Here is a 25,314-nt window from a genome sequence, read left to right on the forward strand (position 1 = left end):
ACAAAGAAAAAAACATTGAGACCAAGAAAACACAACTAAGTTTTCTCCTTTATTTTTTTAAAGATTTATTTTATTTATTTATTTATTTATTTATTTATTTATTTGACAGAGAGAGAAAGATCACAAATAGGCAGAGAAGCAGGCAGAGGTGGGGAGGAAGCAAGCCCCCTGCTGAGCAGGGAGCCCGATGTGCGCCTGGATCCCAGGACCCTGAGACTATGACCTGAGCTGAAGGCAGAGGCTTAACCCACTGAACCACCCAGGTACCCAAGTTTTTCTCCTTTAAATGTATAATTTTTCTACATATGTACTGTGAGAACAGTACTAAAGAGTGTTTAGTTACCTCTTTTCCATTATCTATCTATTAAAGTAATTGAATCCATAATCAAAATTTATCATAAAATACCTCAATGGCTAATTTACCAAACATTTAAGGAATAAATATTTCCAATCCTTAACAAACTCTTCCAGAGAATATAAAAAGAGGGAACATATTCTGACTTGTTTTACATAGCCAACAAAACATTCATGCCCCAACTCAACAAGGACATTATGAAAAAGAAAAAGTACAGGCACACCTCAGACATAACTGTAGGTTCAGTTCCAGATCACCACAATAAAGGCATTATTACAATAAAGCAAGTCGATGAATTTTTTGCTTTCCCAGTGCATATAAAAATTATGGTTATACCATACTGTAGTCAATTAAGTATATAATTGTATTACATCTTTAAAAACAATGTATATACCTTAGTTCAAAAATATTTCATTGCTGAAAATTTTAACCCTCATCTGAGCTTTTAATGAATTATAATGTTTTTGCCAGTGAAAAGTCTTGCCTTAGTGTTGATAGATACTCAATAGATCTCAATGATCTCATCAGGGTGGTGGTTGCTGAAGGCTGGGATGGCTATGGAAATTTCTTAAAATAAGACTACAAGGAAGTCTGCTGCACTGATTGACTCTTCCTTTCATGAATGAATTCTCTGTAGCATGTGATGCTGTTTGATAGTATTTCACTCACAGTAAAACTTCTTTCAAAACTGGAGCCAATCTTCTCAACCCCTGCTACTGCTTTACCAACTAAGTTTATGTAATATTCTAAATCCTTTTGTGTCATTTCATCCATCTTCACAGCATCTTCAGCAGTGGAATCCATATCAAGAAACCACTTTCTTTGCTCATCCATGAGAAGTAACTGCTCATCCATTCAAGTTTTACCATAAGACTACAGCAATTCTGTCACATCCTCAAGCTTCACTTCTAATCCTAGTTCTCTTGCAATTTCCACCATGTCTGCAGTTACTCCCTCAAGTGTCTTGAAACACTCAGAGAGTCATCCATGAGGGTTGGAATCCACTTCTTCCAAACTCCTGTTCATGCTGATATTTTGACCTCTTCCCATGAATCACAGATGTTCTTCACGATATCCTGAAAGTGAATCCTTCAAGAAGGTTTTCAATTTACTTTGCCCAGGTCCATCAGAGGAATCACTATCTGTGGCAGTTATTAGCCTTACAAAATGTATTTCTTAAATAATAGTAATAGTTGGTAGTCAAAATCATCCCTTGATCCATGGACTGCAAAATGGATGTTGTATTAACAGTCATAAAAACAATATTCATTTTGCTGTACATCTCCATGTGAATTCTTGGGTGACCAGGTATATTATCAATGAACAGCAGTATTTTAAAAGAAAACTCTTTTTCAGAGACTGTCTTCCTTCCATTGGGTATTTTTCCCGCTTTGTCAAAGATTAGTTGACCACAGAGTTGAGTCCATATCTCGGCTCTCTATTCTGTTCCACAGGTCTATGTATCTGTTTTTATTTTGCTAGTACCATGCTGTCTTGGTGATCACAGCTTTGTAATATAGCTTGAAATCATAACATGATGCCCCCAGTTTTTTCCTTTTCAACATTTCATTGGCAATTTAGGGTCTTTTCTGGTTAAATACAAAATTTTATGATTGTTATAGCATTTTCAAAAGTACCATTGGGATTGGGATGACTTGTAAAGTATAGATTGAGCTGAATAGCATAGATGTTTTAACAGTGTTTATTCTTCTGATCCATGAGCATGGATGTTTTTCCAATTTTTGTGTCTTCAATTTTTTTCATGAGTGTTTTGTAGTTCTTAGATCCTTTACCTCTTTGGTTAGGTTTATTCCAAGGTATCTTGTGGTTTTTGGTGCTATTGCAAATGGAATCAATTTTCTAATTTCTCTTTCTATAGTTTCATTGTTCACATATAAGAAAGCAACTGATTTCTGTGCATTGATTTTATATCCTGCCACATTACTGAATTGTTGCACGAGTTCTAGTAATTTGGGGATGGAGACTTTTGGGTTTTCCACATAGAGTATCATATCATCTGTGAAGAGAGATTGACTTCTTTGCCAATTTGAATACTCTGATTGCCATTTCTAGGACTTCTAGTACTATACTGAACAATAGTGGCAAGAGTGGGCATTCTTGTCATGTTCCTGATCTCAATGATCTCAAAACTCGCTGTGGGTTTTTCACAGATGGATTTTATGAAGTTGAGGAATGTTCCCTCTATCCCTATACTTTGAAGAGTTTTAATCAGGAAAGGATGCTTTTGCATCCTTTTGCAAAATGGATGCTTTTGCTGTATCAATCGAGAAGACCATGTGGTTCTTCTCTTCTCTTATTTATGAGTTCTATTACATTCATTGATTTGCAAATGTTGAACCACCCTTGCATCCCAGGGATATATCCCACCTGGTGGTGATGAATAATCCTTTTAATGTGCTGTTGGATCCTATTAGCTAGGATCTTGTTGAGAATTTTGGCATCCATCTTCATCAGGGATCTTGATCTGAAATTCTCTATTTTGATGGGGTCTTTGCCTGGTTTGCGGGTCAAGGTAATGTTGGTCTCAGAGAAAGAGTCTGGAAGATTTCCTTCTGTTTCTATTTTCTGAAACAGCTTCAGAAGAACTGGTATTATTTCTTCTTTGACTGTTTGGTAGAAATCCCTAGGGAATTCATCAGGTCCAGACCTCTGTTTTTTGGGAGGTTTTTGATCACTGCTTCAATCTCCTTACCAGTTACTGGTCTACTCAGGTTGTTAATTTCTTCCTGTTTGTCTTGGAAGTTTCCAGGTTTCTAGGAATGCATCCATTTCTTCTAGGTTGCTTAACTTATTGGCATATAGCTGTTGATAATAATTTCTGATGATTGTTTCTATTTCCTTGGTGTTAGTCGTGATCTCCCCCTTTCATTCATAACTGGGAAAACTGAACAACTATATACAGAAGAATGAAACTGGGACCATTCTCTTATATCATACACAAAGATAAACTCTAATTGGATGAAAGACTTTAATGTGAGAAGGAAATCCTTCAAAATCTTAGAGAAGAACATAGGCAGTAACCTTTTCGACATCGGCCACAGCAACTTCTTTTAAGACACGTCTCCAAAAGCAAGGGAAACAAAAGCAAAAATAAACTTTTGGGACTTGATCAAGATAAAAAGCTTCTGCACCACAAAGGAAACAATCAACAAAATAAAGAGGAAATCCACAGAATGGGAGAAGAAATTTGCAAATGACACTACAGACAAAGGGCTAACATTGAAGGTCCATAAAGATCTCAAACTTAACACCCAAAAAACAGATAAGTCAAAAAATGGGCAGAAAACATGAGCAGACACTTCTCCAAAGAAGACTTACAAATGGCTAGCAGACACATGAAAACATTATTTCAACATCATTAGTCGTCACGGAAATTCAAATCAAAACCACATTGAGATACCATCTTTCACCAGTTAGAATGGCAAAAATCAACAATGTAAGAAAAAACAAATGTTGGAAAAGTTGTGGAGAAAGGGGATCCCTCTTACACTGTTGGTGGGGAACACAAATTGGTGTAGCCACTTCGGAAAATAGTTTGGAGGTTCCTCAAAAAATTAAAAATAGAGGTACCCTATGACCCGGCAATTGCACTACTGGGTATTTATCCCAAGGATACAGATGTAGTGAAAAGAAGGGCCATATGCACCCTAACATTCATAGCAGCAATGTCCATAATAGCCAAAATGTGGAAAGAGCCGAGATGCCCTTCAACAGACAAATGGATAAAGAAGATGTGGTCCATATACATAATGGAATATTACTCAGCCATCCAAAATGATGAATACCCAACTTTTGCATCAACATGTTTGGCACTAGAGGAGATTATGCTAAGTGAAATAAGCCGAACATAGAAAGTCAATTATCATACCATTTCACTTAGTTGTGGAACATAAGGAATACCATGGAGGACACTAGGAGAAGGAAAAAATGAAAGGGGAGAAACCAGAGTGGGAGATGAACCATGAGAGACTATGGACTCCAGGAAACAAGAAGGAAGGGAAGTGGAGGGATGGATGAGCCTGGCGAAGGGTATCAAGAAGGGCACGGATTGCATAGAAAACTGGGTGTTATACACAAACAATGAATCATGGAACACTACATCAAAAACTAATGATGTACTGGGGAGGAGCAAGATAGCAGAGGAGTAGGAGACTTACATTTCATCTGGACCCAGGAATTCAGCCAGATAGTTATCAAAATATTCTGAACACCTATAAACTCAATAGGAGATCAAGGAAACTAAGAGCAGCAATTCTATGAACACAAAAGTGACCACTTTCTGAAAGGCAGGATGTGCAGAGAAGTGAATCCAAGGTGATATATGGGAAGACAGACTGTGTGGGGCGGGGAGAGCCTGTGTCAGCTGGCTACTAAAGGATAGAGCAGCGAAGCACAAAATCAGAACTTTTAGAAGTCTGCTCCACTGAGGGACGTCACTCTGGTGGCTAAGTGGGGGCTGAAGCCCTCTGTGTGATGGTGTGGCCTCAGGACCCTCAAGGTTATGGAAAGACTGAGGGTGCCCAAGTGTGGCAGGGCTCCCAGGTATCAGATCAAGGAACCCATCTGCAAAGATGGAACCAAGAAGTGGGCTCTCATGATCTGCAGCACAGTCGGCCTCTTTGAGCAGGGGCCCACCAGATCCAGGGAGACCCAACCCCCTTCCTCCACTGGGAATACACAGCAGGAATCTGCTAGGTTTGGAGTCAACAAATGGGGTCATGTGCCAGAGACAGAAATGCTCGGTCACAGGCTGGGTGAGTACGGAGTGTGGCCAGAGACCAGAGAGATAGGAGGGACTGACTGCTTTCTCTGAGGGCTCACTGGGGAGTGGGGCCTGAGTTCTTGACTCCTCCAGGCCAGAGATTGGGAGGTTGCCATTTTCATTCTCATCCTCCAAAGCTGTACAGAAAGCACTCAGCAAACAAAAGCTACCAGAGCAAACATGAGCAAAATACTTAGCCTGGCCCCTGGTAAGGATGTTGTAATTCCACCTTGGGCAAAGACATTTGAGAATCACTGCAAAAGGCCCCTCCCCCAGAAGATCAGCAAGACCACCCAGCCAAGACCAAGCTTATGGGTCAATGAGAACTGCAAAACCCCACACTCAGGGAATATAGCACATAGAATTCACAGGGTTTTTCCCCCCATGATTCTTTAGTCTTTCAAAGTTAAAATTTTTAAATTTTCTTTTTCTTTTAATTTTTCCTCTTTCCTATTTTAACCACCATCTTCTCAAAACCTTTCTAGAAAATCTTTTTGAATTTTCATTCTTAGAGTCATAGTCTATCCCTTCATTTAAATTAACCTTATTTTTTGTATACATATAAGTTTTTCTTTCCTTAAAATTTTGGGATACAGTTTCTTCTAACAAACGAAAATATACCCTAAATCTAGTGTATGGCTTTGTTATAGTTACTGCCTGATAACATTCTCTCTCTTTTTTTAAAATATTTTTCTTTCCTTTCTCAAACAACTTATCAATTCCTTTTTTAAAAATCTTTTTAAATTTGCATCTTTATGGTCATATTCCAACCCCTCTTCATATTTACTCTTATATGAGTTTTTCTTTCTTCAAAATTTTGGGAGACAGTTTCTTCCAATAGACCAAAATACACCCAAATCTAGTGTGTGGCTGGTTCTAGTCACCAGCCTGACCATCTTCTTTGTTTTCCTTTCTTTTCCTCCTGGTTGTGGGTCTCTTCTGATTCCTTTAGTGTTACACTGTTGGTGGGGAACACAAATTGGTGTTCCAATTGGGATCATTGTTACCCTTTTAGGATTTTGTCCCCTCATTCACCTATTCTTCTCTGGACAAAATGACAAAACAAAAAAGCTTACCTCAAAAAAAAAAAAAAAAAAAAGAACAAGAGTCAGTACTTACTGCCAGAGACCGATTCAACACAGATATTAGAAGGATGTCAGAATCAGAGCTCAGAATGATGGCTCTAAAGATACTAGCTGGGCTTGAAAAAAGCACAGAAGATACCAGAGAATCCCTTTCTGGGGAAATGAACTAAATTCTAAGCAAGTTGAAGTTAAAAAAAAAGTTATTAATGAGGTATAATTTAAAAAATGGAGGCTCTAACAGCTAGGATAAATGAGGCAGAAGAAAGAATTAGTGATATAGAAGACCAAATGATGGAAGAATAAAGAAGCAGACACAAGGAGAGATAAACAACTACTGGATCACGAGGGGAGAATTCAAGAGATAAGTGATACCAGAAGACAAAACAATATTAGAATAATTGGGATCAAGAAGAAGAAGAAGAAAGAGAGAGAGAGGGCCTGAAGGTATACTGGAGCAAATTATAGCACTCATGTGAGGAGGGAACAGGCAACAAAAATCCAGGAGGCACAGACAACACCCCCTCAAAAGTCAATAAATATAGGTCCACACCCCATCATCTAACAGTAAAACTTACAAGTCTCACAGACAAAGAGAAAATCCTGAAAGCAGTTTGGGACAAGACGACTGTAACATACAATGGCAGAAATATTAGATTGGCAGCAGACCTATCCACAGAGATATGGCAGGCCAGAAGGGACTGGCATGATCTATTCAGAGCACTAAAGGAAAAAAATATGCAGCCAAGAATACTATATCCAGCGAGGCTCTCACTGAAAATAGAAGGAGAGAGAGAAAAAGCTTCCAGGACAAACAAAAACTAAAAGACTTTGCAAACACAAAACCAGCCCTACAGGAAATATTGAAAGGGATCCTCTAAGCAAAGAGAAAGCCTAAAAGTAACAGACCAGAAAGGAACAGAGACAATATATATATACACTTAACAGTCACCTTACAGGCAATACCATAGCACCAAATTCATATCTCTCAATAGGTACCCTGAATGTAAATGGGCTAAAGGTCCCAATAAAAAAACACAGGGTGTCAGAATGGATTTAAAAAAAAAAAAAAAAGAGCCACCAGAGCCACCAATACACTGTCTGCAAGAGGCTCATTTTAGATCCAAAGACACCTCCAGATTGAGAGGGAGGGGGTGGAAAACCATTTACCATGCTAACGGACATCAAAAGACAGCTGGGGTGGCAATCTTTTTATCAGAAAAATTATATCTGAAGCCAAATATGATAAGAAGAGTTGAGAAAGAACACTATGTCATACTTAAAGGGTCCATACGACATGAAGATCTAACAATTTTAAATATCTATGCCCCTAACATGTTTATATAAGTGCCCCTATATGCCACTTATATAAACCTACTAATAACAAAATCAAAGAAACACATTGACAATAATACAGTAATTAACAGGGGACCCTGTTAACACCCCCCTCCTCACTGAAATGGACAGATCGTCTAAGCAAAAGGTCAGCAAGGACATAAAGGCTTTGAATGACACATTGGACCAGATGGACATCACAGATACATTCAGAACACTCCAACCAAAAGCAAGAGAATACACATTCTTCTCTAGTGTTCATGGAACATTCTCCAGAAGAGATCACATCTTGAGTCACAAATCAGGTCTCAACCAGCACCAAAAGACTGGGATCATTCCCTGCTTATTTTCAGACCACCATGCTCTGAAACTAGAACTCAATCACAAGAGGAAAGTTGGAAAGAACACAAATACATGGAGGCTAAAGAGCATCCTACTAAAGAATGAATGAGTCAATGAGGAAATTAAAGAAGAATTGAAAAAAATCATGAAAACACAACTGTTCAAAATCTGTGGAATACAGCAAAAGCGGTCCTAAGAGGAATGTATATAGCCATACAAGCCTTTCTCAAGAAACTAGAAAGGTCTCAAATACACGACCTAACCCAACACCTAAGGAAGCTAGAGAAAGAACAGCAAAGAAAGCCTAAACCCAGCAGGAGAAGAGAAAGAATAAACATCAGAGCAGAAATCAGTGAATGAGAAACCAAAAGAACAGTAGAACAGAGAAACGGAACTAGAAGCTGGTTCTGTGAATGAATTAATACAACTGATAAACCCCTGGCCAGACTTAAGACCAAAAGAGAAAGAGAAAGGACCCAAATTAATGAAATCATGAATGAAATAGGAGAGATCACAACCAACACCAAAGAAAGACAAACAATTACAAGAACATACCACAAGCAACTATACACCAGCAAGTTAGACCATCTGGAAGAAATGGTTGCATTCCTAGTGACGTATAAGCTACCAAAACTGAACCAGGAAGAAATAGAAAACCTGAGCAGACCCATAATTAGTAAAGAGATTGAAGCAGTCATCAAAAAATCTCCCAAAAAACAAGAGTCCAACACCAAACAGCTTCCCAGAGGAATTCTGCCAAACATTTAAAGAAGAATTATTACTTATTCTCCTGAAACTGTTCCAAAAAAACAGAAATGGAAGGGAAACTCCCAAACTCATTTTATGAGGCCAGCATTACCATGATCCCAAAACCAGACAAAGATCCCATCAAAAAAGACAATTACAGACCAATATCCCTGATGAACATGGATCCAAAAATTCTCATCAAAATACTAGTCAATGGGATCCAATAGTACCTTAAAAGGATTATGCACCACAACCAAGTGGGATTTATTCCTGGGCTTCAACATTGGTTCAATATCTGCAATTCAGTCAATGTGATTCAATTCATTAATGAAAGAAAGAACAAGAACCATACGATACTCTCAATAGATGCTGAGAAAGCATTTGACAAAGTACAGCATCCTTTCTTGATCAAAACTCTGCACAGTGTAGGGATAGAGGGTACACACCTCAATATCATCAAAGCCATCTATGAAAAACCCACAGCAAAAATCATTCTCAGTGGGGGAAACGGAGAGCTTTTCCCCTAAGGTTAGGAATGCAGCAGGGATGTCCACTATCACCACTGCTATTCAACATAGTACTAGAAGTCCTAGCCTCAGAAATCAGACAACAAAAAGAAATAAAATCATCCAAATTCGCAAAGAAGAAGTCAAACCTCTTTGTAGATGATATGATACTTCATGTGGAAAACCCAAAAGACTCCACTCCAACACTGCTAGAACTCATACAGGAATTCAGTAAAGTGTCAGGATATAAAATCAATGCACAGAAATTAGTTGTATTTTTATACAGCAAGACAGAAGAAAGAGAAATTAAAGTGTCAATCCCATTCGCAATTGCACCCAAAACCTTAAGACATCTAGGAATAAACCTAATCAAAGAGGCCAAGAATCTGTACTCAGAAAAATATAGAGTACTCATGAAAGAAACTGAGGAAGACACAAAGAAATGGAAAAACGTTCCATGCTCATGGATTGGAAGAACAAATATTGTGAAAATGTCTGTGCTACTGAAAGCAATCTACTACACATTTAATGCAATCCCTATCAAAATACCATCAACTGTTTCCAAAGAAATGGAACAAATAATCCTAAAATTTATATGGAACCAGAAAAGTCCCCAAATAGCCAGAGGAATGCTGAAAAAGAAACTAAAGGTAGCGGCATCACATTCCAGACTTTAAGCTCTATTACAAAGCTGTAATCATCAAGACAGTACGATACTGGCACAAAAACAGACACACAGATCAATGGAACAGAATAGAGAGCCCAGAAATGGACCCTCAACTCTATGGTCAACTACTCTTCCGACAAGGCAGGAAGGAACGTCCAATGGAAAAAACACAGTCTCTTCAACAAATGGTGTTGGGAAAATTGGACACCCACATGTAGGAGAATGAACCTAGACAACTTTCTCCCACTGTACACAAAGATAAACTCAAAATGCACGAAAGACCTAAATGTAAGGCAGGTATCCATCAAAATCCTAGAAGAGAACACTGGCAGCAACCTTTTTGACCTCAACCACAGCAACTTCTTGCTTAGACACATCTCCAGAGGCAAGGGAATCAAAAGCAAAAATGAACTCCTGGGTCTTCATCAAGATCAAAGGCTTTTGTGCAGCAAAGGAAACAGTCAACAAAACGAAAAGACAACTGGCAGGATGGGAGAAGATATTTGCAAATGACATAGCAGAGAAAGGGGTAGTATCCAAAATCTGTAAAGAACTTATCAAATTCAATACCCAAGGAACAAATATCCAATCAAGAAATGGGCAGAAGACACGAACAGATATTTCTGCAACGAAGACATCCAAATGGCCAAGAAACACATGAAAAAGTGCTCAACATCACTCAGCATCAGGGAAAAACAAATCAAAACCACAATGAGATACAATCTCACACCAGTCAGAATGGCTAAAATTAACAAGTCAGGAAACGACAGATGTTGGTGAGGATGTCAAGAAAGGGGAACCCTCCTACATTGTTGGTGGGAATGCAAGATGGTGCAGTCACTCTGGAAAACTGTATGGATGTTCCTCAAAATGTTGAAAATACAGCAACCCTATAACCCAGCAACCATACTACTGGGTATTTACCCTAAAAATAAAAATGCAGTGATCTGAAGGGGCATATGCACCATAATGTTTACAGCAGCAATGTCCATAGTATCCAAACTATGGAAAGAGCCTAGATGTCCATCAACAGATGAATGGATAAAGAAGATATGGTATATATATATATATATATATATATATATATATATATACACACACACACACACACACACACACACACACACAATGGAATATTATGCAGACATCAAAAAACTGAAATCTTGCTATTTACAACGACGTGTATGGAAATAGAGGGCATTTTGCTGAGTGAAATAAGTCAATCAGAGAAAGAAAATTATCATATGATCTCACTGACTGAAGAATTTGAGAAACAAGACAGAGGATCATAACGGAAGGGAGAGAAAAATGAAACAAGATGAAACCAGAGAGGGAGACAAACCATAAAAGACTCTTAATTCAGGAAACAAACTGAGGGTTGCTAGAGTGGAGGGGGGTAGGAGGAATGGAGTGGCTGTGTGATGAACATTGGGGAGGGTCTATGCTATGGGGAGTGCTGTGAATTGTGTAAGACTGATGAATCACAGATCTGTGCCCCTGAAACAAACAATACAGTATACAGTAATAAAGGAAAAGTATCTGCAAACTGCAATAAACTGAAGCAGAGTGACATAAGGTATGCCTATACATGCCAATCTCTCCTATGTACAAAGATGCAGAAATCTTACGTTGCCTACTGAAAAAACAGAAGCATCCCAACATAAGGGTTTAATTGTCAAATCAGACTCATATGAATCTCATAGGATTCTATGATCTACTCAACACCAAACTTTTTATTAATGATTCAAAGGATACAGGCAATTAGAAAGTACATATAAAACATTTTCTCTTAGAAAAATGTGAACCTGTCAAATGCAGTTACTCAGAAAAATGTCCTTCCTCTTCTATTAAGATACAATCTGTTCTTTGGACTTTAAATGTGGGGTGTGGGTTTTTTTCATTGAAATATAGTTGGCACACAATGTTCCAAAAGTCTCAGGTGTATAACATAATGATTGGGTAAATCTATGTATTATGATATGCTCACCTCAAGCTACCATCTATCATCCATATAACACTATTACAATACCATTGACTATATTCCCTATGCTGTACCACCTTTCATTTCTGTAACATTAATTCTGTGACTGGAAGCTATAACTTCCACTCCACACTCCATTACCCTCTTTTGGCTTATTCCCTCCTACCTCCCCTCTGGCAACCACCAGTTTGTTCTCTGTATTTTCAGGGGTTTTTTTCTGGTTTTTGTTTGCTTACTTGCTTTGTTTTTTAGAATCTAAATACAAGTGAAATCATATGGTATTTGTCTTTCTCTGACTTATTTCACTGAGCATAATATTCTTTAGGCCCATCCATGTTGTTGTAAATATCAAGATCTCATTTTTTATGGCTGAGTAATATTCCATTATGTATGTATACCACATCTTCTTTATCCATTCATCTACTGATGGACATAGACTACTTCCATATGTTAGCTACCATAAATAATGCTGTGATAAACACAGGGGTTCATTATCTTTTCAAATTAGCATTTTCATTTTCGACAACTATGTTACTATGCTCACCCCAAGTGTAACTACCATCTGTCACCATGCAACATTACTGGAACACCGCAGACTATATTCCCTATACTGTATCTTTTAGTCCTGTGACTTAGTCATTTCCTAAGTAGAAGCCTGTATCTCCTGCTCCACTTTACCCATTTTGCCCAGCACCCCCCACCCCTACTCCCCTGCAACCAACTGTTCTTTGTATTTATCAGTCTGATTTTGCTTTTTGTCTATTCATTTGTCTTCTTCTTTAGATTTCACATGACTCTCAGTAGTGACTAACTGATCATGGTGTCCCAACTCCAAAACAGATGGTGATCTCAATAAGGCTTATTTTTTCACTTCTCAATCTATATTCTTTCCCTGTAAGATCTTATAACTTCAATTTTGATCTGTTCTAATAACTCTTAAATTTATATTTTCAGTTCATAGATCTCATTTGAATAGGAGAAAACTTAAGGGGACCACTCAGAGTTTGATATGTTCCTGGGTTTGGGAAAAACAAGATATGGTAACAAACCATGCCTGAAAAAAAATCTTTAGAAAGGCAAGAGGTTGGGGCTGGAGCTGTTCAAGCCCATAGCAGGACAAAATGAGGGAGGCTATGTTGGAAATGAGCTGCACGTTAGCAGATATTGGGGCACAGATGCTGCTTGCTGTGGAACAAATACAGATCCCTTGAGACACACCATTCTGGGGTCATTTAAAAGGGCTCCAAAATAAGGGAAGGTTGAAAAAACCTCAAGAAATTTCTGGGTGTATAGGAAGACAGATACTGACTCTACCAAGAAAGGTATAGTCAAAGTTCTCAGCAGAAGTCTCTGAAAATACACCTAGAAAAAGCCTGTTGGGGGGCACGTGGGTGGCTCAGTGGGTTAAGTGCCTTCCTTCGGCTCAGATCATGATCTCAGTGTCCTTGGATCAAGTCCCACATTGGGCTCTCTGCTCAGCCGGGAGCCTGTTTGCCTACCTCTCTGCCTGCCTCTCTGCCTACCTGTGATCTCTGTCTGTCAAATAAATAAATCAAATCTTTAAAAAAAAATGAATGAAAAAGTCTGTCAGATAAAAAGCCAACTGTAAATTTACCTGGTCCTGAAAGCATCAACCTCAGATGACCCTCTTGCCCCTCTTTGCGCAACTGTGTTCTTTTATCCTACTCCCTTTCCCCTGTGCCCTATTCTGGTGAAAAGAGAGTTAGAAGGACCATCATGCTCTATCACTGCAAGCTTCCAGGCCTGGGTCAGGTCCAAAAAAGGAGAGGAAAAATCTTATAATGTTGAAGATTTTGTTATTACAATGAACTGAAATTTTCAATGACGGAAATGAGAATGTTCTTATGACTATAAAAGACCGAGAAAGTAATGGAGTTTGCCTAAGATGTTACTTAGGCAAAAGGGGAATAACAGTCACAGAGCGAGTTTAACAACAAATGGTAAAAAAAGAAGAAAAAAAGAAAAATGAAGTTTGAGTTCAGTCCCTTCAGTAAATCAGTTACATCTGTTAGAAATTAAATTATTTCAGTTAAAGCAATATAAATAGATCTCTTCTTTCTAAGGGGAACAATGAAAGAAGGATGACTCTACTTAACACTGAGTGCCTGAGAGGCACAGTCAGTCATGGCCCAAGGTCTCCTACAAAGGTTCAGTATCCTACCTTATGAAACCAGTGCAGGTTTGGTTCATACCCTTCCCAAACCAACAAAAATGCAAGCACCTGGAAAAGCAAAGAAGAAAAAGGAGGTTATGTTGAAATCAACAAGTTACTCCCCAAAGCAGTGTTCTGTAGCTCAAAATTCCTTTCACAGTCCGGCACTACATTCACTTCTCGCTATGCCTGCACTTTGCAGCCTCTGGTTGTCTGCCATGAGGCTCCCCTGCCTGAGAAGTTCTCTCTCCCCTCACCACTGATGCTTCTTCAAAGGCAGTTCAAATGTCACCTCTATTTGTAACATTCACCGGCACCCCCAGGAAGAATTATTTTCATCTCTGGAATCTCATAACAATCACCACACTGATACACTTCCTGAGTTCCTACCAATTTCTTTTCCCCATGATGAACTATATTCCTGGTATTACTTAGACCCACTTGTGAAAGAAGGCAGAGGCCAGCCCTTCCAAGGGCTATTAAAAAGCTCTTTCTCGAGGAATCAGTGCCATTGTTACATCTCTTAACTACTGTTGTTAACCTGATATTTAGTCAATAAATCTTAATTAGATTTGAATCTACTCTAACCAGTCTAAAAGTCACTATGGAGAGGAAAACAAAATCAGAACCCTTAGATGCTCAGGATATTAATGAGAGTTGGAATGTATAAAGGTCTTAAACTTTTTATCAAAATAATTTTATGTATCTGATTTCATTTGTTCTTTATCCAGCCCAATAAAATACCATTTTTAAAAAATATTATCATTCTCATTTGAAAGAAAAGAAATGGAGGTTCAAAGGGTTATATGACTGACCAGGGTTACAAAGTAACCTAACAATAGAAATAGAACTAAGGTTTTCCTCTTTGTGCACTGTTGTTGTCCCTGTATGTATCCAAAAAGAAGTAGGGTAGAGTAGAAAGTCTGTTGTAGTTATAATAAACTGCCTTGTTGAAACACTAGAATTCATTCCCACCTTAGAAGCTAGCTATACCAGTTCATGTTCACTGTGTATAAGAGCAGTACAAGTCAGTGGTCAGAGTTTTGCCCAGAGCACATCCTTCATCTGCATTTTCCCCATTAAAAAGTTTCTAGCCACCCTCCCTGCCTATAGCCACCCTCTACACCACAATTTTCAGGACGGTTTTCCTAAAATAGAAATCTGATTAATGCCAAATATCTTAGCCCTATTTCCAGACCTTCCAAAATCTGTCACAAGCCCATCTTTTTAGCTGTGTTCCCTACATGCTAACAGAACTGACTTTGCCCTCTTATGTAGTCACATTCCAAATTTTTGTCATGCACCTTTGTCATAATATTCCACAGCCTGGAATGGTCTTCCCCCATCCCCATATACACGTGTCCAAATCCACCATCCCTTCAAGATCACACATCAGTGTCACTTCTTCCAAGAAACCTTACTTAATCCTCTTGGCTGTAAGTCACCTTTTCCTTCTCAGAACCCATGCAGAACTTTTTTTAGGTCTCTCTAATGACAAATACAATGTTCTGCCTGTGTTAGTTATTTTTATCTATGAGTTAGTTGCCCTACTAGAGTCTAAATTCATTGATTTAAGACACTAACTTCACGTCTCATACCTATCTCTTGGAAGTACTGTGCATGAAAACAGAAACTGCATGTTTTGTTGATCACTGTATACTCAGTGCTTATCACTCATACAGTGATTAATAAATTTTGTTGAAAAAATGCAAATGGCAATGGATTTGGTGGGTTGGGGTCTTCTGTATCATAAAAGAAATCAGTAAGGACAGTGAATTGTGAAATCGGATAAAGATATATACGTTCTATAGATAAGTGGGCACTGAAAAACTCCCATTACCTGAAAGTTATCCTCCCGTAGCTTTCCACTTCTACAGACTTTTCTCTTGCTTGGCCTGAATTTCTCATACCACACTATACTACTATGTCAGGCAATAGAGACAGGGTCACTCTTTGCCAAAAGACTTGCTAAAATGTACTCTGCACCTAAACTAGAGGACTAATAATGTTCATTTGCACCTTAGAATAGGTTTGAAAAACTAGCTAATTTATAAGGCTCGGAAAGACTGATTCTCAGGAGACAGGATATGAAATGAGGTAGTTCAATATGTAAAGGTACTGCTAATGTGAATCTGGAGCATTTAACGTAACAACATCGAGTAAACCATAAAATAGGTTATGAAACAAGATTAGAAAAAGGATGTTCTGCCACACTTTAAAAGGGAAGGTTGTAAAACAGATGGTCTAACAGCGCAAGCCTTTCTTTCCTCCATCCATCCTTTGTGCCTAAGATTCAAGTAGCTGATGTAAACCCCAACTCTGCTAAGACAAGAGTGATCTTAGGTTATGAAGGCTCCCAGCACCTACTGGATGCCATCCCAGACAGGAGCACCTCACAAGGCTACTCAGGAAGAGAGTAGGAGAAATGCAAAACATTACTCACCAACCGCAATGAAATATTACTCACCACCAGCAATGTACTGTAGGCAGCCAGGATCCCAAATAAACTCAGCAAAACAATGGACCAAAAGAACCAGTATCCTGTACCTAGAAAAATGACCCTGCAAAAATGTGTTTCAATCCTTAAAACATAGCAGAAATTAGTAGTGTCTGTGTCAAGGGTGGGGAACAAGACTGGACTAAATAAAGCATAAGAAAATGGAAGAAGATAAGAGAAGCAATCTGGGAACATATCTGTGAAAAGTTTTGGAGATATTTGGTTGAGAAGTTTTAACTTTATCCTAGAGGCAACTGGGTACTTTACTGGGGGGAGGGGTCTGTATTAGTGGTAGGATTTTTTAAAGTTATTTAGAATATATACTCAAAAATTATGTCCTCTTCAAAAAAATAATAATACAGAAATTCTGGAAAGTCAAAAGAGAAAAAGTCATCCATAAGTTCACCACCTTAATAAAACTGGTACTTTCCATTTTGGCAGTTTCTTTGACCATTTGCATATGTTTTCCATCATACTTGTAACCATAGTTATTGTATTAATTGCTCTATGCTAGAGCTAAAAGATTTGGGCCTTTTAAAAACAGTTCAAGGGGCACCTGGGTGGCTCAGTGGGTTAGGCCTCTGCCTTTGGCTCAGGTCATGATCTCAGGGTCCTGGGATTGAGCCCTGCATTGGGCTCTCTGCTCTGTGGGGAGCCTGCTTCTCCCTCTCTGCCTACCTCTCTGCCCATTTGTGATCTGTCAAATAAATAAATAAAATCTTTTTTAAAAAAACCACAAAAACCGTTCAGATGTGTTCTGTTCTGAAAGTAGATTATGAGAGATATGATATGATAATGATTTGCCAAGAGAAACAGTGTTATACTTGGTCTAGATATTACATGTCAAATAATTTAGACTCATTTCCATATAACAGAAATTACCTTCTCTCAATATAAAACCTAGGGAAATTATATTTTAATACTATAAAATATAGATTAATGAACATATAACCACATTAAAAATAACAAAGGAAATTCTCTTTGGTCAGGGCCTATAAGACACACCCAGAAGAAAGAAACAGGCAAGTAGTCACCATATTGAGAAGTATCACAAACCAAGACACCGGGAACAGCATTTGGTAGAACGTGAGCTTATAAGCAGAAATCAGAAATCATCAACAAACGAATCCAATAAAGCTGACAAATAGAGTAACTTGCATCCAAGAAAACAGAGCAATAGAGCAATCATAAAAGAATCACAAAACAAATATATTTAAGAATTTTAGAGAAATACAGGAAGGACTAATATCCATGTAACAAGAATATGTTTTTGCTTTTTTTTTTTTTTAAGCTTTTAAGCAATCTCTATATCCACCATGAGGACTGAATTTACAACCCCAAGATCAAGAGCCACATGTTCTACTGACTGAACCAGGCAGGGGCCCCAAGAATATGATGTTTTAATACAAGCACAGGGATAATCAAAACAATCAAAGTTCTTGAAAATAAAATATGGACTTACTATCAGTCTAGATACAGCCAAAGGATTAATCAAATAGCTTAAACAAGAAATGACATAGGCTTTGCTTTCAAGTAAGAATGGAAAACTAAGGTTTGCCATTTAATGGTGCCTCTATCTTTTCCAATCATTTCTCTAGCCACATTAGATTTTTTTTCCACTTCTTTTCAACCTTATTTTGCATATTCAATCTCATGTAAATATTATTACTAGTTTAGTTCAGCTCAAAACTCTCTCACTGGGGTGCCTGGGTGGCTCAGTGAGTTAAACCTCTGTCTTCAGCTCAGGTCGTGATCCCACATAGGGTTTTCTGCCCAGCGGGGAGCCTGCTTCCCTCTCTCTCTCTCTGCCTGCTTGTGATCTCTCTCTCTGTCAAATAAATAAATAAAATCTTTAAAAACAAAAACAAAAACAAAAAATTCTCTCACCAAACTTAAGTGAAGTTCTCATCCACCTGCTATGAACTTCAGGCAAAGGAAGAGCTGTGATTTTTTTTTTCCTCCCTCCCTATTCTACTTCTTCCTGTTCCATTCATCTGCACTCACGCTTGGTGGTGGTTTGGGGCAGAGGGCAGATAACAAAAGCAAGTGAGAAGAATGAAAAAGAGTAAGCTTGGGGCACCTGGGTGGCTTAGTCATTACGCATCTGCCTTTGGTTCAGGTCATGATCTCAGGGTCCTGGGATAGAGCCCCCATGGGGCTCCCTGCTCAACTGGAAGCCTACTCCTCCCTCTCCCATTCCCCCTGCTTGTGTTCCCTCTCTCATTGTGTCTCTCTGCATCAAATAAATAAATAAAATAAAATAAAATAAAATAAAATAAAAAAAAAGAGTAAGCTTAAGTGACTGACTACACATCAGTGGGAATTGAAAAAGCAAGTCTTTCTTGGTCATCACTCCTTTAATCTGGGAATATATGGTCGCTGATGAATATGCAGTAGGCTCACTCTACATGGACTGTCCAATTTAGGCTTCTTATAACTTAATATTTTCAAGCAGCATTCTCTCTGCTCTAGGTCATTTGTTTTATATAAACCTAGCACCAGAATCATGTGTCCCTTTTCTCTATCCTACAATAGAGAAAGCCCGTTAGGACAGCCTAGTCAACACAACTTTGTCTAAATCCACATTTATTGCACTGGTGCTTAAAGAACTCTTCCAGGACCCCATCCCTGCTTTCCCATAGCTGCACAATGCAGCTTTCTTGCATCTTCCGCCAATGCATATTAGTGCTCAACATCACTCAGCATCATGGAAATACAAATCAAAACCAGAGTGAGAGACCACCTCACACCAGTCAGAAATTAGCAAGTCAGGAAACGACAGATATTGGTGAGGATATCAAGAAAGGGGAACCCTCCTACATTGTTGGTGGGAATGCAAGCTGTTGCAGCCACCTGGAATACGGTATCGAGGTTCTTCCAACAGTTAAAAATAGAGCTTCCCTGCAACCCAGAAACTGCACTACTGAGCATTTACCCCAAAGATACAAAGGTAGTGATCTGAAGGGGTAACTGCATCCCAATGTTTATACCAACAATGTCCACAACAGCCAAACTATGGAATGAGCCTAGATATCCATCAACAGATGAATGGGTAAAGAAGATGTGGTGTATATATAAATATATATGAATATTATGGAGTAATCAAAAAAATCTTGTCATTCACAACAACATGGATGGAACTAGAAGGTATTATGCTAAGTGAAGTAAGTAAATCAGAGAAAGACAATTATATGATCTCACTAATATGAAGAATTTGAGAAACAAGACAGAGAATCATAGGGGAAGAGAGGTGAAAAATGAAACAAGATGAAACCAGAGAAGGAGACAAATCATAAGAGACTCTTAATTCAGGAAACAAACTGAGTGTTGCTGGAGGGGAGGAGGGAGGGAAGGATGGGGTGGCTCGGTGATGGACACTGGGAAGACTATGTGCTATGGTGAGTGCTGTGAATTGTGTAAGACTGGTGATTTACAGACCAGTAGCCCTGAAACAATAATACATTATATGTTAATTAAAAAATAAAATAAAATAAAATAGGGAGATTAACCTGGTTTATCTGGGTAAATCCAGTGTAATTCCATGAACTCTTAAAATCAGAAGATGAGGACATAAGAGAAAGGGAGATGAAAAAGAACTCAGAGAAATTTGCAGTGTGAGAAGGACTTGACACCCAGTTGTTAGCTTTGAAGATAGAGAAGGCCACTGGCCTAAAGAATGCACTGGCCTCTAGCAGGTGAGAACACTTCCATCTGACAACCGCCAAAGAAAGGGGACTTCATTCCTACAACTCCAGAAATACACGGATTGTGCCAATAACTTGAAAAAATCTCTAAGTGTATTCTCACTCAGAACTACAGATAAAATATCAGGCCAGCTGGCACCTTGATTTCAGCATTATAAGATCCTAAGCAGAGTACCCAGCTGAGTATGTCTGACTTCTGACCTACAGAACTATGAGATAATGAATGCATATTGTTTTATGCCACCCAATTGGTAGTAATCTGCTATAGTAGCAAGGGAAAATTGCCCATGAAACTTATTTATGGCATTAGAACCTGTGGGAATGCACTCATATATACAACTTCCATTTGATGATGGAGTTTTAGTGAGAATTCTGCTTGCTGCTGAGTATGTTTATTCCAACTATACATTCCAGAACTAGTGAAATAACCACAAAGTAGGTCTGGGGACACACTAGACCCACTGTTCAGATGGACATGAGCCAAAGTGCCATCCATTACCTGTCATCTGAAAGCCTTACTCTGACTAGTAAGTCAGTGGTGTTTTTAAAATCTCCAGAAATTCATATCAATTCAGCACCAATGTCCATTAATACCCCCAAAAGTACAACCCCATGCACAACCACCTTGGTAAATGAACAGAGATTCTTTGGGGGTAAAACGATGAGGAAGACTGACAGTATATTCTTTTGGTTGTGTAGCAAGGTCCTGCAAGGCCTTCCCTTCATTCAAGGGCCAATTTATTTTGTAAATGAGTAAAACAAAGAACAGGCAAAAAGCAGAAAAGATTAACAAAATTAAAAGTTGACTTTTGAAAAAGTAAACAAATCCAACAAACTTGTAGCAAGACTGACCAAGGAAGAAAGAGAGGACCCAAATAAATAAAATTACAAATGAAAATGTGGACACTCCAACTGATTACCACAGAAATAAAAAGGATCATAAGCAACTTCTATGACCAACTATATGCCAACAAACTAGACAACCTAGAAGAAATAGGTAAATTCCTAGAAACATACAATCTACCAAAAATGAATCATGAAGAAATAGAAAATCTAAACAGACTGATACTGAGTGAGGAGACTAAATCAGTAATCAAAAACTTTCCAACAAAGAAAATCCTGGGGCCAGATTGTTTTGCTGGTGAATTTTACCAAATATTTAGAAAATTACTAATCCTTCTCAAAGTCTTCCAGAAACTGAGGAGGAAAGAACACTCCCAAACTCATTTTACAAAAAAAAAAATTAACCTGACACCAAAGCCAAATAAGGATACTACAAGAAAACTACAGGCCCTGGTTGTTACATGCAATTGGTGAATTGCTAATTTCTACCCTTGAAACTAATAATACAGTATATGTTAACTAAATAGAATTTAAATAAAGAATTAGAAGCGCCTGGGTGGCTCAATGGATTAAGCCGCTGCCTTCGGCTCAGGTCATGATCTCAGTGTCCTGGGATCGAGCCCCGCATCGGGCTCTCTGCTCGGCAGGGAGCCTGCTTCCCCTTCTCTCTCTGCCTGACTCTCTGCCTACTTGTGATCTCTCTCTCTGTTAAATAAAATAAAATAAAATCTTTTAAAAAAAGAATTGAAAGAAAAGAAAACTACAGGCCAATATCCCTGATGAATATAAATGCAGAAATTCACAACAAAACATTAGCAAGCCAAATTCAATACCACATTAAAAAGATCATAAACCACTATCAAGTGGGATTCATCCCCATGATGCAAGGATGGTTCAAGATACATAAACTAATAAATGTGATACACTACATTAATAGGATGAAAAACAAAAATCATTTGATAATCTCTATAGATGAAAAAAGAACATTTAACAAAATTAAATACCTTTTCATGATTAAAAACTCTCAAGAGAAAAAGCAAGAAACAGACTCTTGACTATCGAGGACAAATTGATGGTTACCAGAGGGAAGGTGTGAAGACAACGTTAAATGGGTGATGGGGATTAAGGAGGGTACTTGCTACGATGAGCATCAATATTGTATGTAAGTGTTTAATCACTACATTCTACATCTGAAACTAAATTCACACTGTTAACTGGAATTTAAATAAAAACTTGGAAAGAAAAAACTCTCAACAAATAAAATATAGAGGTGTTATACCTCAACATAATAAAGGACACATATGATAAGTCTACAGTGAATATCTTACTCAACTGTGAAAGGCTGTGTGAAAGGTTGAATGCTTTTCCTCTAAAATCAAAAATAAGACAAGGGTGCACACTCTCACCACTCCTATTTAACGTAGTATTGAAAGTCCTAGCCAGAGCAATCAGGAAAGAAAAAATAAATAAATAAAAGGCATCAGAATTGGAATGTAAATGATTGTCTCCATTTGCAGGTTTCATGATTTTTATATAGAGAAAATCCTAAAGATGCCACTAAAAAACAGTTATATCCGATTAGGAAATTCAGTTAAGTTGCAGGAGACAAAAATCAACACTCAAAAATCAATAGCATTACTGTACACTAATAATGAATTATTTGAAAAAGAAATAAAGAAGGGGGGAGGAGTCAAGATGGCGGAGAAGTAGCAGGCTAAGACTACTTCAGCTAGCAGATCAGCTCGATAGCTTGCCTAAAGATTGCAAACACCTACAAATCCATCGGCAGATCGAAGAGAAGAAGAACAGCAATTCTAGAAACAGAAAAACCACTTTCTGAAAGGTAGGACTGGCGGTGAAGTGAATCCAAAGCGACAGGAAGATAGACCCCGGGAGGAGGGGCTGGCTCCCAGCAAGTGGCGGAGCAACGGAGCACAAAATTAGGACTTTTAAAAGTCTGTTCCGCTGAGGGACATCGCTCCAGAGGCTAAACCGGGGTGAAGCCCACGCAGGGTCAGCATGGCCTCAGGTCCCGCAGGGTCACAGAAGGATCGGGGGTGTCTGAGTGTCGCAGAGCTTACAGGTATTAGAACAGGGAAGCCGGCTACAGAGACAGAGCCGACAGTGAGCTCAAAGCTCGGGGTTACCTTGAACCAGTCGCAGCCTTGGTGAGCTCAGAGAGCGGCCAGAGGTCAGGCAGACGGGAGTTGCTGGGCGCTGTTCTCTGAGGGCGCACTGAGGAGTGGGGCCCCGGGCTCTCGGCTCCTCCAGGCCGGAGACCAGGAGGGCGCCATTTGTATTCCTGTCCTCTGGAACTCTACGGAAAGCACTCAGGGAACAAAAGCTCCTGAAAGCAAACCCGTGCGGATTACTCAGCCCGGCCCCTGGTAAGGGCGGTACAATTCCACCTGGGGCAAAGACACTTGAGAATCACTACAACAGGCCCTGCCCCCAGAAGATCAACAAGAAATCCAGCCAAGACCAAGTTCACCTACCAAGGAGTGCAGTTTCAATACCAAGGAGAGCAGCAGAATTCCAGAGGAGGAGAAAGCAAAGCACGGAACTCATGGCTTTCTCCCTATGATTCTTTAGTCTTGCAGTTAATTTAATTTTTTTTCTTTTTCATTTTTTTTCTCTTCTTTTGCTAAAAATTTTTTTAACTTTTACCCTTTTCTTTTTTAATGTTTTTTAACTAGTTTATCTAATATATATATATATATATATATATATTTATATATCTTTTTTACAGTTTTCTTTATTCATTTTCTTTTTTAAATTCTTTTCTTTCTTTACATTTTTTTTTCTTTCTTTCTTTCTGACCTCTTTATATCCCCTTTCTCCCCCCTCACGATTTGGGATCTCTTCTGATTTGGTTAAAGCATATTTCCCTGGGGTTGTTGCCACCCTTTTAATATTTTACTTGCTCCTGCATATACTCTTATCTGGACAAAATGACAAGGCCGAAAAACTCACCACAAAAAAAAGAACAAGAGGCAGTACCGAAGGCTAGGGACCTAATCAATACAGATATTGGTAATATGTCAAATTGGGAGTTCAGAATGATAATTCTCAAGGTTCTAGCTGGGCTCGACAAAGGCATGGAAGATATTAGAGAAACCCTCTCAGGAGATATAAAAGCCCTTTCTGGAGAAATAAAAGAACTAAAATCTAACCAAGTTGAAATAAAAAAAGCTATTAATGAGGTGCAATCAAAAATGGAGGCTCTCGCTGCTAGGATAAATGAGGCAGAAGAAAGAATTAGCAATATAGAAGACCAAATGACAGAGAATCAAGAAGCTGAGCAAAAGAGGGACAAACAGCTATTGGACCATGAGGGGAGAATTCGAGAGATAAGTGACACCATAAGACGAAACAACATTAGAATAATTGGGATTCCAGAAGAAGAAGAAAGAGAGAGGGGAGCAGAAGGTATACTGGAGAGAATTATTGGGGAGAATTTCCCCAATATGGCAAAGGGAACAAGCATCAAAATTCAGGAGGTTCAGAGAACGCTCCTCAAAATCAATAAGAATAGGCCCACACCCTGTCACCTAATAGTAAAATTTACAAGCCTTAGTGAGAAAGAGAAAATCCTGAAAGCAGCCCTGGAAAAGAAGTCTGTAACATACAATGGTAAAAATATTAGATTGGCAGCTGACTTATCCACAGAGACCTGGCAGGCCAGAAAGAGCTGGCATGATATATTTAGAGCACTAAATGAGAAAAACATGCAGCCAAGAATACTATATCCAGCTAGGCTATCATTGAAAATAGAAGGAGAGATTAAAAGCTTCCAGGACAAACAAAAACTGAAAGAATTTGCAAACACCAAACCAGCTCTACAAGAAATATAGAAAGGGGTCCTCTAAGCAAAGAGAGAGCCTACAAGTGGTAGATCAGAAAGGAACAGAGACAATATATAGTAACAGTCACCTTACAGGCAATACAATGGCACTAAATTCATATCTCTCAATAGTTACCCCTAATGTTAATGGACTAAATACCCCAATCAAAAGACACAGGGTATCAGAATGGATAAAAAAACAAAACCCATCTATATGTTGCCTACAAGAAACACATTTTAAGCCCGAAGACACCTCCAGATTTAAAGTGAGGGGATGGAAAAGAATTTACCATGCTAATGGACATCAGAAGAAAGCAGGAGTGGCCATCCTTATAGCAGATCAATTAGATTTTAAGCCAAAGACTATAATAAGAGATGAGGAAGGACACTATATCATACTCAAAGGGTCTGTCCAACAGAAGATCTAACAATTTTAAATGTCTATGCCCCCAACA

General features: G+C 38.6%; 1 protein-coding gene across 1 annotated transcript in view; it reads right to left on the minus strand.

Moving 5' to 3' along the window:
* Nucleotides 1–25,314, minus strand: part of GDPD4 (glycerophosphodiester phosphodiesterase domain containing 4) — a 145,318-nt gene that overhangs the window by 97,974 nt on the left and 22,030 nt on the right. The window contains exons 4-5 of the mRNA XM_045071368.1: nucleotides 16,439–16,532; nucleotides 13,981–14,040 (exon numbers count right to left, since the gene is read on the minus strand). Coding sequence (XP_044927303.1) covers nucleotides 13,981–14,040; nucleotides 16,439–16,532 — 154 coding nt within the window. The remainder of the gene's footprint in view (nucleotides 1–13,980; nucleotides 14,041–16,438; nucleotides 16,533–25,314) is intronic.

The sequence above is a fragment of the Mustela putorius genome, unplaced genomic scaffold (genome assembly GCF_011764305.1).
Source record: "Mustela putorius furo isolate JIRA1106 unplaced genomic scaffold, ASM1176430v1.1 tig00003987_pilon_pilon_pilon, whole genome shotgun sequence".
Lineage (NCBI taxonomy): Eukaryota > Metazoa > Chordata > Mammalia > Carnivora > Mustelidae > Mustela > Mustela putorius.